This window comes from Mus caroli, chromosome 3 (genome assembly GCF_900094665.2).
Source record: "Mus caroli chromosome 3, CAROLI_EIJ_v1.1, whole genome shotgun sequence".
Classification (NCBI taxonomy): Eukaryota; Metazoa; Chordata; class Mammalia; order Rodentia; family Muridae; genus Mus; species Mus caroli.
Genome location: NC_034572.1, coordinates 27,480,515 through 27,493,444, shown reverse-complemented (window position 1 = coordinate 27,493,444; position 12,930 = coordinate 27,480,515). Strand labels below are relative to the sequence as shown.

The 12,930-nt window shown below is 43.4% G+C and overlaps 1 protein-coding gene across 1 annotated transcript in view; it reads left to right on the top strand.

Moving 5' to 3' along the window:
- The window catches only part of Kcnmb3 (potassium calcium-activated channel subfamily M regulatory beta subunit 3), a 19,488-nt gene extending 12,975 nt beyond the window's left edge, over positions 1-6,513 (top strand). Inside the window, exons 3-4 of the mRNA XM_021159165.1 lie at positions 4,972-5,170; positions 6,229-6,513. Coding sequence (XP_021014824.1) covers positions 4,972-5,170; positions 6,229-6,513 — 484 coding nt within the window. The remainder of the gene's footprint in view (positions 1-4,971; positions 5,171-6,228) is intronic.
- Positions 6,514-12,930: the final 6,417 nt, after the last annotated feature.

Below are 12,930 nucleotides of genomic sequence, written 5' to 3'. Positions count from 1 at the left end.
CATTCCTCCTTAGAATATGGAACAAAATACCCATGGAAGGAATTACAGAGACAAAGTTTGAAGCTAAGACAAAAGGATGGACCATCCAGAGACTACTCCACCTGGGGATCTATCCCATAATCAGCCACCAAACCCAGACACTATTGCATATGCCAGCAAGATTTTGCTGAAAGGACCCTGATATAGCTGTCTCGCCTGAGGGCATGCCAGTGCCTGGCAAATACAGAAGGTGGATGCTCACAGTCATTTATTGGATGGAACACAGGACCCCCAATGGAGGAGCTAGAGAAAGCACCCAAGGAGCTGAAGGGGTCTGCAACCCTATAGGAGGAACAACAATATGAACTAACCAGTACCCCCAAAGCTCGTGTCTCTAGCTGCATATGCAGCAGAAGATGGCCTAGTTGGCCATCATTGGGAAGAGAGGCCCCTTGGTCTTGCAAACTTTATATGCCCCAATACAGGGGAATGCCAGGGCCAAGAAGTGAGAGTGGGTAGGGGACCAGGGTGGGGGGAGGGTATAGGGGACTTTCAGTATAGCATTTGAAATGTAAATGAAGAAAATATCTAATAAAAATTGGGGAAAAAAGCCCTAGAACAAGTAGGACTGTAGGAAACATCTTCCTGCATAATAAAGGTTATGTATGACAAACCCATGGCCAATATCATCCTAAATGAATAAAACCATTAATAAGCCCCACTAAAGTCAGGAATGGGAGAAGAGTGCCCACTCTCCCTACTGCTCATCTATAATGTGATTGAAGCATTAGCTGGAACAGTAAGGCAAGAGAAGGGATACAAACAGGAGAATATTAAGTCAAATTATTTTCAATTGAAGATTATATTATCCTATACCCAATGTTCCCAAAATTTGACTAGAAAATTTGTAGAAATTATCAATAATTTCAGCAAAGTGTTATTATGCATAATTGACTTATAAAATTTACCAGTCTTAATATGTATGAGTAACAAGCATGCTGAGAGAGAGAAATCATGGACACGCTCCTCTTCCCAGTTTCTCAAATAAAATAAAATATTTAGGATATAGATAACAAAAGGGGTAAAAATCCTCTACAATGAAAACTTTAAATGTGTGAAGAAAGAGACTAAGAAACATACCAGAATTTGAAGAACTCCCAAGCATATATCTTGGTAGAATTAACATTGTGAAAAAAGGCCTTCCTACCAAAACAATTTACTGATTCAGTGAACTCACAATAAATATCCTCATCTCATTCTTCACATAAATAGAAAGAAAATCCTCTATTTGATATGGAACAACAAAAAACATAGAATAGCCAGTTAGTCCTAGATAAGTGTTTGTTTCTATGCATTCTGCTAAGTGCATCTGTCTAAGACCCCCAACTTTTATACATCTGTTTTTATTAAGTCAATTTTGTTTGATATTAGAATGGCTACTCCAGCTTGTTTCTTGGGACGATTTGCTTGGAGAATAGTTTTCCAACCTTTCACTCTGAGGTAGTGTCTGCCTTTGTCACTGAGGTGCGTTTCCTGTATGCAACAAAATGCTGGATCCTGATTACAAATCCAGTCTCTTAGTCTATGTCTTTTTATTGGGGAGTTGAGTCCATTGATTTTAAGAGCTGTTAAGGAAAAGTGATTGTTACTTCCTGTTATTTTTGTTGTTAGAGGTGGAATTATGTTTGTGTGGCTATCTTCTTTTGGGTTTGTTGAAAGATTACTTTCTTGCTTTTTCTAGGGTGTAGTTTCTCTCCTTGGGTTGGTGTTTTCCATCTATTATCCTTTTGTATTGAGAGTTTCGCTGGGTATAGTAGCCTGGGCTGGCATTTGTGTTCTCTTAGGGTCTGTATGGACATCTTCCCAGGATCTTCTGGCTTTCATAGTCTCTGGTGAGAAGTCTGGTGTAATTCTGATAGGTCTGCCTTTATATGTTACTTGACCTTTTTCCCTTACTGCTTTTAATATTCTTCCTTTGTTTAGTGTATTTGGTGTTTTAATTATTATGTGATGGGAGGAATTTCTTTTCTGGTCCAGTCTATTTGGAGTTCTGTAGGCTTCTTGTATGTTCATGGGCATCTCTTTCTTTAGGTTAGTAAAGTTTTTTTCTATACTTTGTTGAAGATATTTACTGGCTCTTTCAAGTTGGAAATCTTAGCTCTCTTCTATACCTATTATCCTTAGGTTGGTCTTCTCATTGTGTTCTGGATTTCCTGGATGTTTTGTGTTAGAAACTTTTTGCATTTTGCACTTTTTTTTTTGACTTTTGTGTCAATGGTTTCTATAGTATCTTCTGCATCTGAGATTCTCTCTTGTATCTCTTGTATTCTGTTGGTGATGCTTGCATCTATGACTCCTGATCTCTTTCCTAGGTTTTCTAACTCCAGGGATGTCTCTCTTTGTGATTTCCTTATTGTTTCTCTTCTATTTTTAGATCTTGGATGGTTTTGTTCATTTCCTTCGCCTGTTTGATTGTGTTTTCCTATAATTCTTTAAGGGATTTTTGTGTTTTGTCTTTAAGGGCTTCTATCTGTTTACCTGTGTTCTCCTGTATTTCTTTAAGGGAGTTATTTATGTCCTTCTTAAAGTCCTCATAATCATAATCATGAGAAGTGATTTTAGATCTGAATCTGGCTTTTCAGGTGTGATGGTTTATCTAGGACTTTCTATGTTGGGAGAATTGGGTTCTGAAGATGTCAAGTAGCCTTGGTTTCTGTTGCTTATGTTCTTATGCTTGCCTCCCGTCATCTGGTTATTGCTAGTGCTACCTGTCCTTGATATATCTGACTGGAGGCCGTCCTTCCTGTGATCCTGGTTTTGTCAAAACTCCTCAGAGTCTAGCTGTCTCTGTGATCCTGTGGCTCTGGGATCCTGTGATCCTGAGATCCTGGGAGTAAAGCTGCCTCTGGCACCCTGAGATTCTTGTGTAACCAAACTCCTGGAATTCTGTGATCCTGGGCATGTTAGAGCACCTGGGAGTGGAGTTTCCTCTGGGTGTTGTAGGACTGGCTGCAGAGTTCAGGCCCAAGGTCTGCTCAAGGCACCAGCTCAGAATGGAAGGAACCCATGCCACTGGTCAGATGGGGTTCCTGTGTCCCTGGATCCCACTTGTCCCAGTTACTCCCAGTGGTGTTGGGAGAGATATTGTGCCCTCCTCACCTGTGATTCTGGGTACATTAGAGAGCCTGGGAGTGGAGCTTCCTCAGGGTGTTGTGGGACTGGCTGCAGAGTTCTCACCCAAGGTCTGCTCGGGACTCTGGCCCAGACTGGAAGGATCTCCATGCTCTCTAATGGTAATATGAGCTATAGACCCCTGCCACTGCATAGCCATGGACTCAGACATGCCCTCAGTGGCAGCTTGGGCTGGGCCCTCACCATGGCCCTAGATGGCTAGGCTGTCTACTCACAACAGAACAACAGATTACTATTCTCTGCAGTTCCAGCCATCTGTTTTGTTTGTTTTTCAAGACAGAGTTTCTCTATGTAGCCCTGGTTGTCCTGGAACTTGTGCTGTAGACCAGGCTGACCTTGAACTCGGATATCTACCTGCCTCTGCCTCCCAAGTGCTGGGATTAATGGCACAAGCCACACTATTGCCTTCCATCCATCTTCTTAATGTTCAAACTGCTCCACTTTTCTTCTCTCCCATTTGACCACCATATATTCACATATTGTGGTGGCTCCTGCTGCATGCTGGCCCTGGCCATCCAGCTGGAGGGTGCAGATCTGTGGGTGGCATGGTGGTCAGCAGGTCTCTGTGTTCCTCCCCTGGAGCTGTGCTGCATGGCCTGGATTTGATTCAGTGCCTTTCTCTTTTTATTCAGTCTACGATTTCATTCCATGGGATGGCACCACTCAGCGTGTCTTCCCTCTCAATCCAGTCTAGAATCTTCCCTACAGACATGTCTGGTGTCTGTTTCCAAGGTGTCCATAATGTATGTTCTAGTTTTCTTCCTGTTGCTGTGATTCAACATCCCCGCCCTGCTTCCAGCATCAGAGGCAAGCATGTTGGGAGGCACATGGTGATGAGGCATGATTTTGTCTGTGAATTCCTCAGGGTGCCAAGCTATATCCTGTTCATCTCTATGCTCCAAGGAGTGCAGCCAGATCACACGTGCCAGAAACACTATCATGGTGGACTTAAGAGCTTGCCCTGTGTCATGTACAGATAATAGCTTGGGTACTGTAGTTACTTTCCTATTGCTATGATAAAACACCATGACCAAAAGCAATGTGTGGAAGATTTTGGCTTATGGTTTCACGAGGATAAATCTATCGTAGCAGGTAGGCATGGTGGTAATTTGGTGTTGTGGCAAGACTAGGAATGAGAGATCACAGCCTAAACTGCAAGGACAGAGCAGAGATCAGACTGGAAGTTTTGATTCTTAAATTCTCAAAGCTCACTCCAGTGACATACTTTTTTCCAGCAAGGCCACACCTATGAAATCTCCCCTAAACAGCACTCCTAGCCAAGTACTCCTTCCAAAGGCCTACCTTCACCAGGAAGCTAAAAGTGACCGCATGAGAGATGGTGGGTTAACCAATGTGACTCTTGGTGGCTCAGTATTTAGGGCAATGATACTTAGTTCACTTCTCCTAATACGTGCATCTTAACTATTACTTAGAGACTCTCAGGCCTCAGCTCAGACCTCCTGAGCTAGAATCTCTGGAACACCTGGAATCCACAGTAGCCAGTCTTGATGCGAACACACAACTCTAGGTTCTGACAGTTTTGTGTCAGGGCTGGCTGAGAGGAAATACATCCCTAGGATTAGAACTGAGGCAGTTACCACCCAGCTCTTTTCCCATCTGTGTCCCCCACTTTCCCTGATCAGGATGTGATGTTTGTGCTAGTGTATGTGACAGGTCAGTGGCTTAGCATGCCTCAGAATGCAGAAACTGGTTTTCCAGTAGCTGCCTTCAGTACCTCCCATCCCTACTTAGGAAAAACATTTTTCTTTTTCTTTCTTTCTTTTTTTTTTAATTTCAAAGATCTCCCAGAGAAGAATCAAACTGCACCACTGTCCACACACACATTGTGGATGATGGGCTGGACTTTTCCTTCACCTGTGAGGGTAGCTGCCAGGACCATGGGAGATACCCATGCCTGCAGGTGTTCGTAAACCTGAGCCACTCGGGACAGAAAGTGCTTCTCCACTACGACGACGAGGCCATCAGGACCAACCCCAAGGTAATGTGACTTTGACAAGTAAAAGTTCTCTGCTGCCCCATCCATAGTGCTGGCCTGAGCAGGGCACATGCCATCTGTGAAGTTAGTTTTCTTCCAGTGAACATTTCCTTTTTTGGAGGGTATCATGTAACCGTGAATGCTTCCAAACTTACCATGTAGGCAGGGATGGCCTCGAACTGTGGGATCATCTCTCTCTACCTCCCAAGTGCTGGGAATTTCCATGCTTTGTTATGAGGAGCCGAATGAGGCCTGAACCAGGGACTTGTGTGTGTTCAGCTCTATTAAATGCCTCTGAATATGTTCACAGTATTCCCATCAGGGCAGATGAAGCCGAGAGCCGTCTGGGAGAAGACATGGGGCATGAAGAAGGGAGAGGCACATTCTAGTTTCCTCGCTTGGTGTGAAGTCCTAAGGGGACAATGTCTTCATACGGTAGCACTGGTTAGAATGAATTCAGTCTCCATTCAGCCACACTGGTAATTCTTAAGACATTTAAAGTACTTATAAATAACTTACACCACTAGTACATGTGACTTACAGCTCATGGTTAAACTTAACTCTAAAGGTTTTCATTAGAGGACATGCTCTAACTTAGTGTTGCTGGTCATTACTTAATCTAATGGTTTCTGGTTTTCAATTCTGGATGCGGCCATTTCATCACACATTAGAAAAATGTGTGTTTGCAGGCACACACATCATGGTGTGTCTCTGTGTGCAGGTAAGCATGTCGTGGTACCTCTTTGTGTGTATGTGAGCATGCTGGCCATAGTGTGTGGAGATCAGAGGCATTTCGTTCTCTTCCACCACGTGGTCCTGGGGCTAGAACTGAGGTGGTAAGGCTTAGTTAGCAGGAAGCACCTTCGCCTGCTGAGCCATCTCCCTGCCTCCATGTCTCACACGAGAGGCTATCAGACACGGTCATTTCATTCTGCCGACTCTTCCCTTCCCCCATGCTACAGAGTGAGCGTGTCTCTATCCGGCCTCCCCACCGCAGCTTTAGCCTGGAGCCTTAATGCTGGCCACTATTAACAGAGCTTTTCCCTCCTCCACATTCCTAGTGCTTTTACACACCCAAGTGTCACGGAGACCGGGATGATCTGCTCAACAGCGTCCTGGACATCAAGGGATTCTTCGATCACAACAATGGAACTTTCCCCTGCTTCTACAGTCCCAATGGCCCCTTGGGAGTTGTTCTGAGGAAGTCTGGCCACAAGGTTGTCTTTCACTGCTTATTTTGGCCTTTATTGACTTTGCTGGGAGGCGCCCTGATTGTTGGCTTGGTTAGGCTAACACAACATCTGTCCTTTCAGTGTGAACAGTACAGCACAGTGGTAAGAGCCTAAGCAGGAGGCAGAACACATTCTGTGGGCCAGTGCAGGTCTACACTGTACAGTGTGGCAGAGTCAGGGAAGGAACAGAGAGAGCTGAAGAGGGGGGCCCCAGCTCTCCAGCCCCAAGATGCTCCAGATGAAGACTTGACCACTGCCCGACATAGTGGAGAAGACTTGTGACCCCAGCCAGCCCTTGGGAGGCAGAGGCAGGAGGATCAGGTTCAAAGGCAGCTTGGGCTATATACAGATCTTGTCTTAAAAAACCCAAACACCAAAAACCATAGCTTATTGTAGAGTACCTGCCTCACCTGCACAAGGCCCTGGGCTTGAGCCCAGTACTAGAAACAATCCTATCTGCTTACAGTCCTGCTGTGTGAGGGGCAAAGGCACAGCTTTCCATAAGAGAACATCTTTAAATGTTGACTACTTTCTATTAAGTCTAAACAACGTGTACCATTTCAACAGTTTTGCTTTCCCCAGTCTCCTTCACACAAGCCATGGGAACAGTCTTCTCCTCACAGGCAAAAGGAACTCAAGGCAGTCAGTCCTTAATGTAACTACAGCTCTCTGGTAGACTTGCTGGCATGTAACATGCCACTGCTGGGTCTGTCTGTCCAACACTCAGCAGCCAGCTTATGCAGTTCATATGAAAGCATTTTTCATACAAAAAAAATATTAGGAGCTGGGAGAAGGCTCAGTTGGTAAAATGTTTGCTGTGCAAGCATGGGCACCTGAGTTTGACAAAACAAATGAACAACAAAGACCTACACATGGATACACACACACACATCTAGTAATTCGTTTATAAGTAGATAAAAGCCATAAAAAAATAATGAGGTCTGCCACAGGTACTGTTGCTTGTTCTCCAGGCTTCATTCCAGGGCCCACTGTTTATAGTCACTCCTATATGACCTTGTCCTGTACCAGTTCTTTTTATTTTGTGGCATTTCCTAGTTAATGCTCCTTTCCCTGGGCTCCTTCCAGTCTCTGCTGTGTGTGGGAACACGAGAGATGAAGTGTGAAGCAAGCTGCACCAGGATCTAACACTCTCCTCAGATAACCCACGCTCTAGATTGGTTGGTCCCAGGATGCAGTCATCTTCCTGCTAACAGCCTGCCAGGGCCTGGAGATGGCTCAGTACTTAAGAGTACTCGTTTCTCTTGCCAAGGGTTTGAGTTTGGTTTCTGGCACCCGCATGTCAGTTCACAATCATTTGTAACTCCAGTTCCAGGACATCCAAGCCCCTCTCTGGCCTTGCAGCCACTACATGCATGCAGTGCTCATGTTTTTTTTTTTTTAAATAAAGTCAACAAAGGTGACTACTAGTTGTCACAAGACTGCCAACACAGCCTTCCAGATCAAGATGAATGTATGAGCGGAGGGGCTTGCTGTTTTCCCAAAGTACCTCAATGTACATTTACAGTTCCATACACAAAAATGAAGACCCTTCACTGGAGACAATGGGATGAGACTTTTGAAACAACTTTTGACATGCTGTTGTAATCAAGCCACACTCAAGTCTCAGCCATTTAACATTCTAAGACTGTGAGCAATTAAGTTCAAGTCACGAATTTGTAAAGTGAGTGGCTCAGCAGGGTAGCAACTCTAGGCAATGGGGTCTTGGCATATCACCTTCTGTGGGTGGGACGAGCAGGCTTTAGATCCATTCACAATTTCCCAGTGTCAGTCCTTGGGAATGTCTCCTTTGATGATCTTTCGGCATAAAAATGTGACGTGTGGAACAGTGAGTTTAGTTTTTGATAACTTGAATTAGTGATGCAGACAGTGGCCGTGAAGCCCTTAACAGTGAGCTGCAGCAGCCCACTTGGTCATCTTCGGTGGCAGTAGGGCGCAGGTAAGCTCTGACGGTGTCTCTCTGCTACCCCACCCTCCTTCTATCTAGTCCCCGGGCCAACTGATCTGCTCTGTAAAGGTTGTGAACATTGCTTTGTACAGACCTTCCTGTAATAAAATAATAAAATCCTAAAATAAATGTAATAAAATACACATGTGCCAAAATGTACTCAAAAAAAAAAAAAAAGCCCACCAAAATCCTGCAAACAGAGATTCTGTCATTTTCTCAAATGAAAGATAAGTGTTGAATCGTTTCCTAGTGAATCCGAGTTCCAACTTAACATCCTCAGCACTGACGCCCCAGGTGGGGTCCACATCACAAAGGGTTTCCAAGCAGACAGGAGACTAGTGGTTCACACCAGGGGAGACAGACATCAAGTTGGAGAACAAAGACAATTTGAAGCTCAAAGCACTTGGCAGTCCAGTAAAATGTAAGTGCAGCAGGCTGAGTTGTGAAAGTAGGAAGCAGCACTGATACTCATTCAGATCTTAAAGCAAACACATCCCAGACTCACCTGCACTGCTTACAATGGAGGGAAAGCAGCTTGCTTCCAAACTGGTGCCATGTACATTCTAGTTTTCAATACACAAAACAGCCCATTTCCTATCCACTTTTACGCACACACTCACACCACAGGTATGTATGCATGTGTGCTTAGAAGACAAGTGTCTAAATCTGTTTATAGTATTCAGGCCTCTAATTTTTCTTTTGTTTTTACTACTGGAAATTGATCCTAAAGTCTTATGTATTGTGGTAGGCACACTACCACTGATGGATACTGTGAATGCAAACATACTAGCCAAGGAATGCACTAATAATTCCTTATGCTTTAGAGAAATTAGCATGCATCTCTCTATTACTCACTTCCAGGGCAGGAAAAAAAATGGTTTAGTTTTTCTTGTCTTTCTTTTTTTGGTTTTTTGAGACAAGGCTTATCTGTGTAGGCCTGGCTCTCCTGGAACTCAGAGGTCCATCTGCCTCTGCCTCCTGCATGCTCTGACTTAAGCTGTGTGTGACCACACCTGGCTTGATTCAGTTTTTCAATCAAGTATTCTTTTTATTTTTAACGGATTATTTATTTTGTGTATATGAGCACACTGTAGCTGTGATCAGGCACACCAGAAGAGGGCGTCAGATTCCATTACAGATGGTTGTGAGCCACCACGTGGTTGCTTGGAATTGAACTCAGGACCTGTGGAAGAACAGTCAGTGCTCTTAACCACTGAGCCATCTCTCCATCCCCTCAATTAAGTATTCTCAGTAATTACAAAACAATCTAGAGTTTGCTTTTCAAGAGAAACAGCAAAAGGGATTCTCAGAGCTCTTGGCTTATACCACACAGTAAGGACGGTTTAGACACAAGGTAAGTTTTCTTTCTTTTGTAATGAACAGACAATGGCAGAGGCTGTGCAGTTGGGGACAGCAGACACTGACAGTGAGCAGAGTAGTCTCTGGCTGAACTCCTTGCTGGGAACAGTATGACAGAAGAGGTATCCCAACGTTGTGGGCTATAGTTATCTATATTTCTAAGTCAGCGGTTCTCAACCTTCCTAATGATGCCACCCTTCAGCACAGTTCCTCAGGTTATAGTAACCATAAAACTAGTTTATAACTTTGCTACTGTTATGAACCCTCATGTAAATATTTGTGTTTCCCAATGGGCTGAAATCCCTGTGAAAGGGTCATTTGACTCCCAGGCTGAAAACTGCACATGAAGTGCTGGGCTGAGTACTTCTGGGACCAGGGTGAACAGAACACTAAGAATGGTTCTAACTAAAGCCTCTGACACAGCCCCTCACCCTGCTGAGTAAACGAACGGAGAGCAGCAGTCTGGCTGAAAGGAGGGGTGAGCTCACTGTCTTTTCAGAGTTCTGCATTTGCCAACATATTAAAGTGTCGTGTTCAAAAGCAATGTACTTTTTTTAGATTTTATTCAGCTAAGACCAAATGACAATAGAACCATCAGCTGCATTTGAAGCACGGATTCTTAGAGCCTGGAGTGAGGGTATTGTAAACTCAGCACCACGAAGCTAAGTCCAGAGGATCTTGAATTTGAGGCCAGCCTGGGCTACACTGAGACCTTGTACCAACAATAAAATGACAAAACCCTAAGAAATCCACCATCATCACCACAACAAATTTGTTTGGGTTTCATAATCAAAAACATTTCTAGAAAAATCACATTTCTTAGCTACTCTTAGGAACATACATTAAATCTCTCTCTTTCTCTTTCTTTCTTTCTTTCTCTCTTTCTTTCTTTCTTTCTCTCTTTCTTTCTTTCTTTCTTTCTTTCTTTCTTTCTTTCTTTCTTTCCTTTCTTTCTTTCTTTCTTTCTTTCTTTCTTTCTTTNTTTCTTTCTTTCCTTTCTTTCTTTCTTTCTTTCTTTCTTTCTTTCTTTCTTTCTTTCTTTCTTTCTTTCTTTCTTTCTTTCTTTCTTTCTTTCTTTCTGAACCAACAGAAATAACTACATTTGTGAATTCATACTAGAACAAGTTTAGTGGGGATGTTTTGGAGCCAGAGTACCCCAAGCATGCATTACATTACATTAGTAATATAAGCTGAGGATGGCCCTGAACTTCTGGCCTCTACCTCCTGAGGTGTGGAATTGCAGGCATATGTCATCAGACCCCGTTTATGATGTGCTGGGCTCAAGCCCAGGGCTCCACTCCACACACACTTGTTGGGCTAACAACTGACCCAAATTCCCATGCTTTAATAGGAAACACCAAAGGTTTTTTACCTTCATGCTAACCTAGAAGACCAACAAAAACAGTATTTAAAAATATATACTTCCAGCCGGGCGGTGGTGGCACACGCCTTTAATCCCGACACTTGGGCGGCAGATTTCTGAGTTCTGGTCTACAGAGTGAATTCCAGGACAGCCAGGGCTATACAAAAAAACCCCTGTCTCAAAAAAAAAAAAAAATATATATATATATATATATATATATCATATATATATGATATACATACCATATATATGCGCATGTGTATGTGTGTATACATATAATATGTATGTGTATGTATATATATATATTTCTGCCACAAGCTTGTGACACAAGATGAGGTTATATAAAGTCCACGTGGCCTATAAAGTATTTTCCTTTTGGTACTTATTGCCACGAGAAATGGCATCTACTGCTGGTAGTAAGTTAAAATCAGCCAACAGCACACAGGACAGAGCCTCATTTCAGTCCTGTCTACCAACACTCTTTCTGACACCTGAGAAGTGTGATAACTGTCCCATTCCCTTTGCTGTAATTAGCACACAGCTGATACCCTACCATACCCAAAAGCCAAGCAAAGGAAAAGGTACCGCATAATAAAATGGATGAAGGTGTACAATCCCACAAAAACTCACCCAGGATTGCCAATGCAATCTGGGTGACTCCTAATAAACAAGTCCCTTCTGCACGTTAGAACCTTGGTATCTGTTTACACCTTTCGTTACAGAGCCTTGGCCAGTGCTAGTAAAGCAACACAGGAGAGCGTGCTATGAGCGCCCCACTCAAGAACTGGCACCTTGAATTGCTCTGACAATAAAGCTTTCCCAAGTGTCTGGAGCAATAGATTTTAGCCCCATTCCCTGACCCACCCTGTCTCCTGTTCCATGAACAGCAGCGCATGCCCAGTCTGACTTGAAAACCTACAATGAGATTCTCTTTGCTGTCCTGTGAGAGCACTGAGTGGTAACGAGGCCATTTCCCTTACAAACCTTTGGGGACAGCTACCAGGGCTTTCAGGAATGCAAGTCTTTTGAGCTAGAGCCCAACATCTTTCCAGAGAGTAAAAACAATATTTTTATAAGGGAAAAAAAAAAAGGCTTTCCAGGCCAGGACATGATCTGTTTACAGTTTTAATAACTGAAATGCTTTTGTTTGTCTGTTTAAAACGGCTCAGCTGGACTCCTCTGTCATCAAGAGTTACTAATTAAAGGTGATGTCAAGACTGCGTTCAGCCTTCAAAATTCCAAACCGGAAGTGATTCCTTTCTAGTATGTGGAAAACATCCCTGTAACTCCCAGCCTTCATGTGGACATGCCCCTTTGTGCTTCTCCCTGCTCAGGCCCTTCCACCACACCCCCATTTCCCCAAACATCTGAAGCACGCATACCACAATCTATGACGCCACAAAATGCCTTTGAATTTGGTATTTTAGCAATGTTGTAGACATCAAAAGTAATTCCTTAATATTCTGTAGTGTGGGGGTCCAGCCCAGGTCTGCAGTTTGCAGAGAAACAGGAAAAAAGTGGAAACTGTAATATTCAGAAAAGATTAACATATTGCTGGAAATAAATTTCTTCAAAGAGCTGGAAAGCATGGACATCAAGCTTACAAAAATTATGTTAAGAAACACAGCGAAGTCCATGGCCGTGAGGTTTCTACTGTACCCTTAAAACAGGTTCCTCGTCTTTTCTGTGACACCAGATCAGCTGGCTCCTGACGAGCAGAGATCACAGGTGGATCATGCTGTCTCTGTGATAATTACCAATCTCTTTCAGATAAAGGTCAAGAGGGCACACATCTAATCACGTAATCATTTCCTAATTAATAAGAACTACACTTTACACAAAA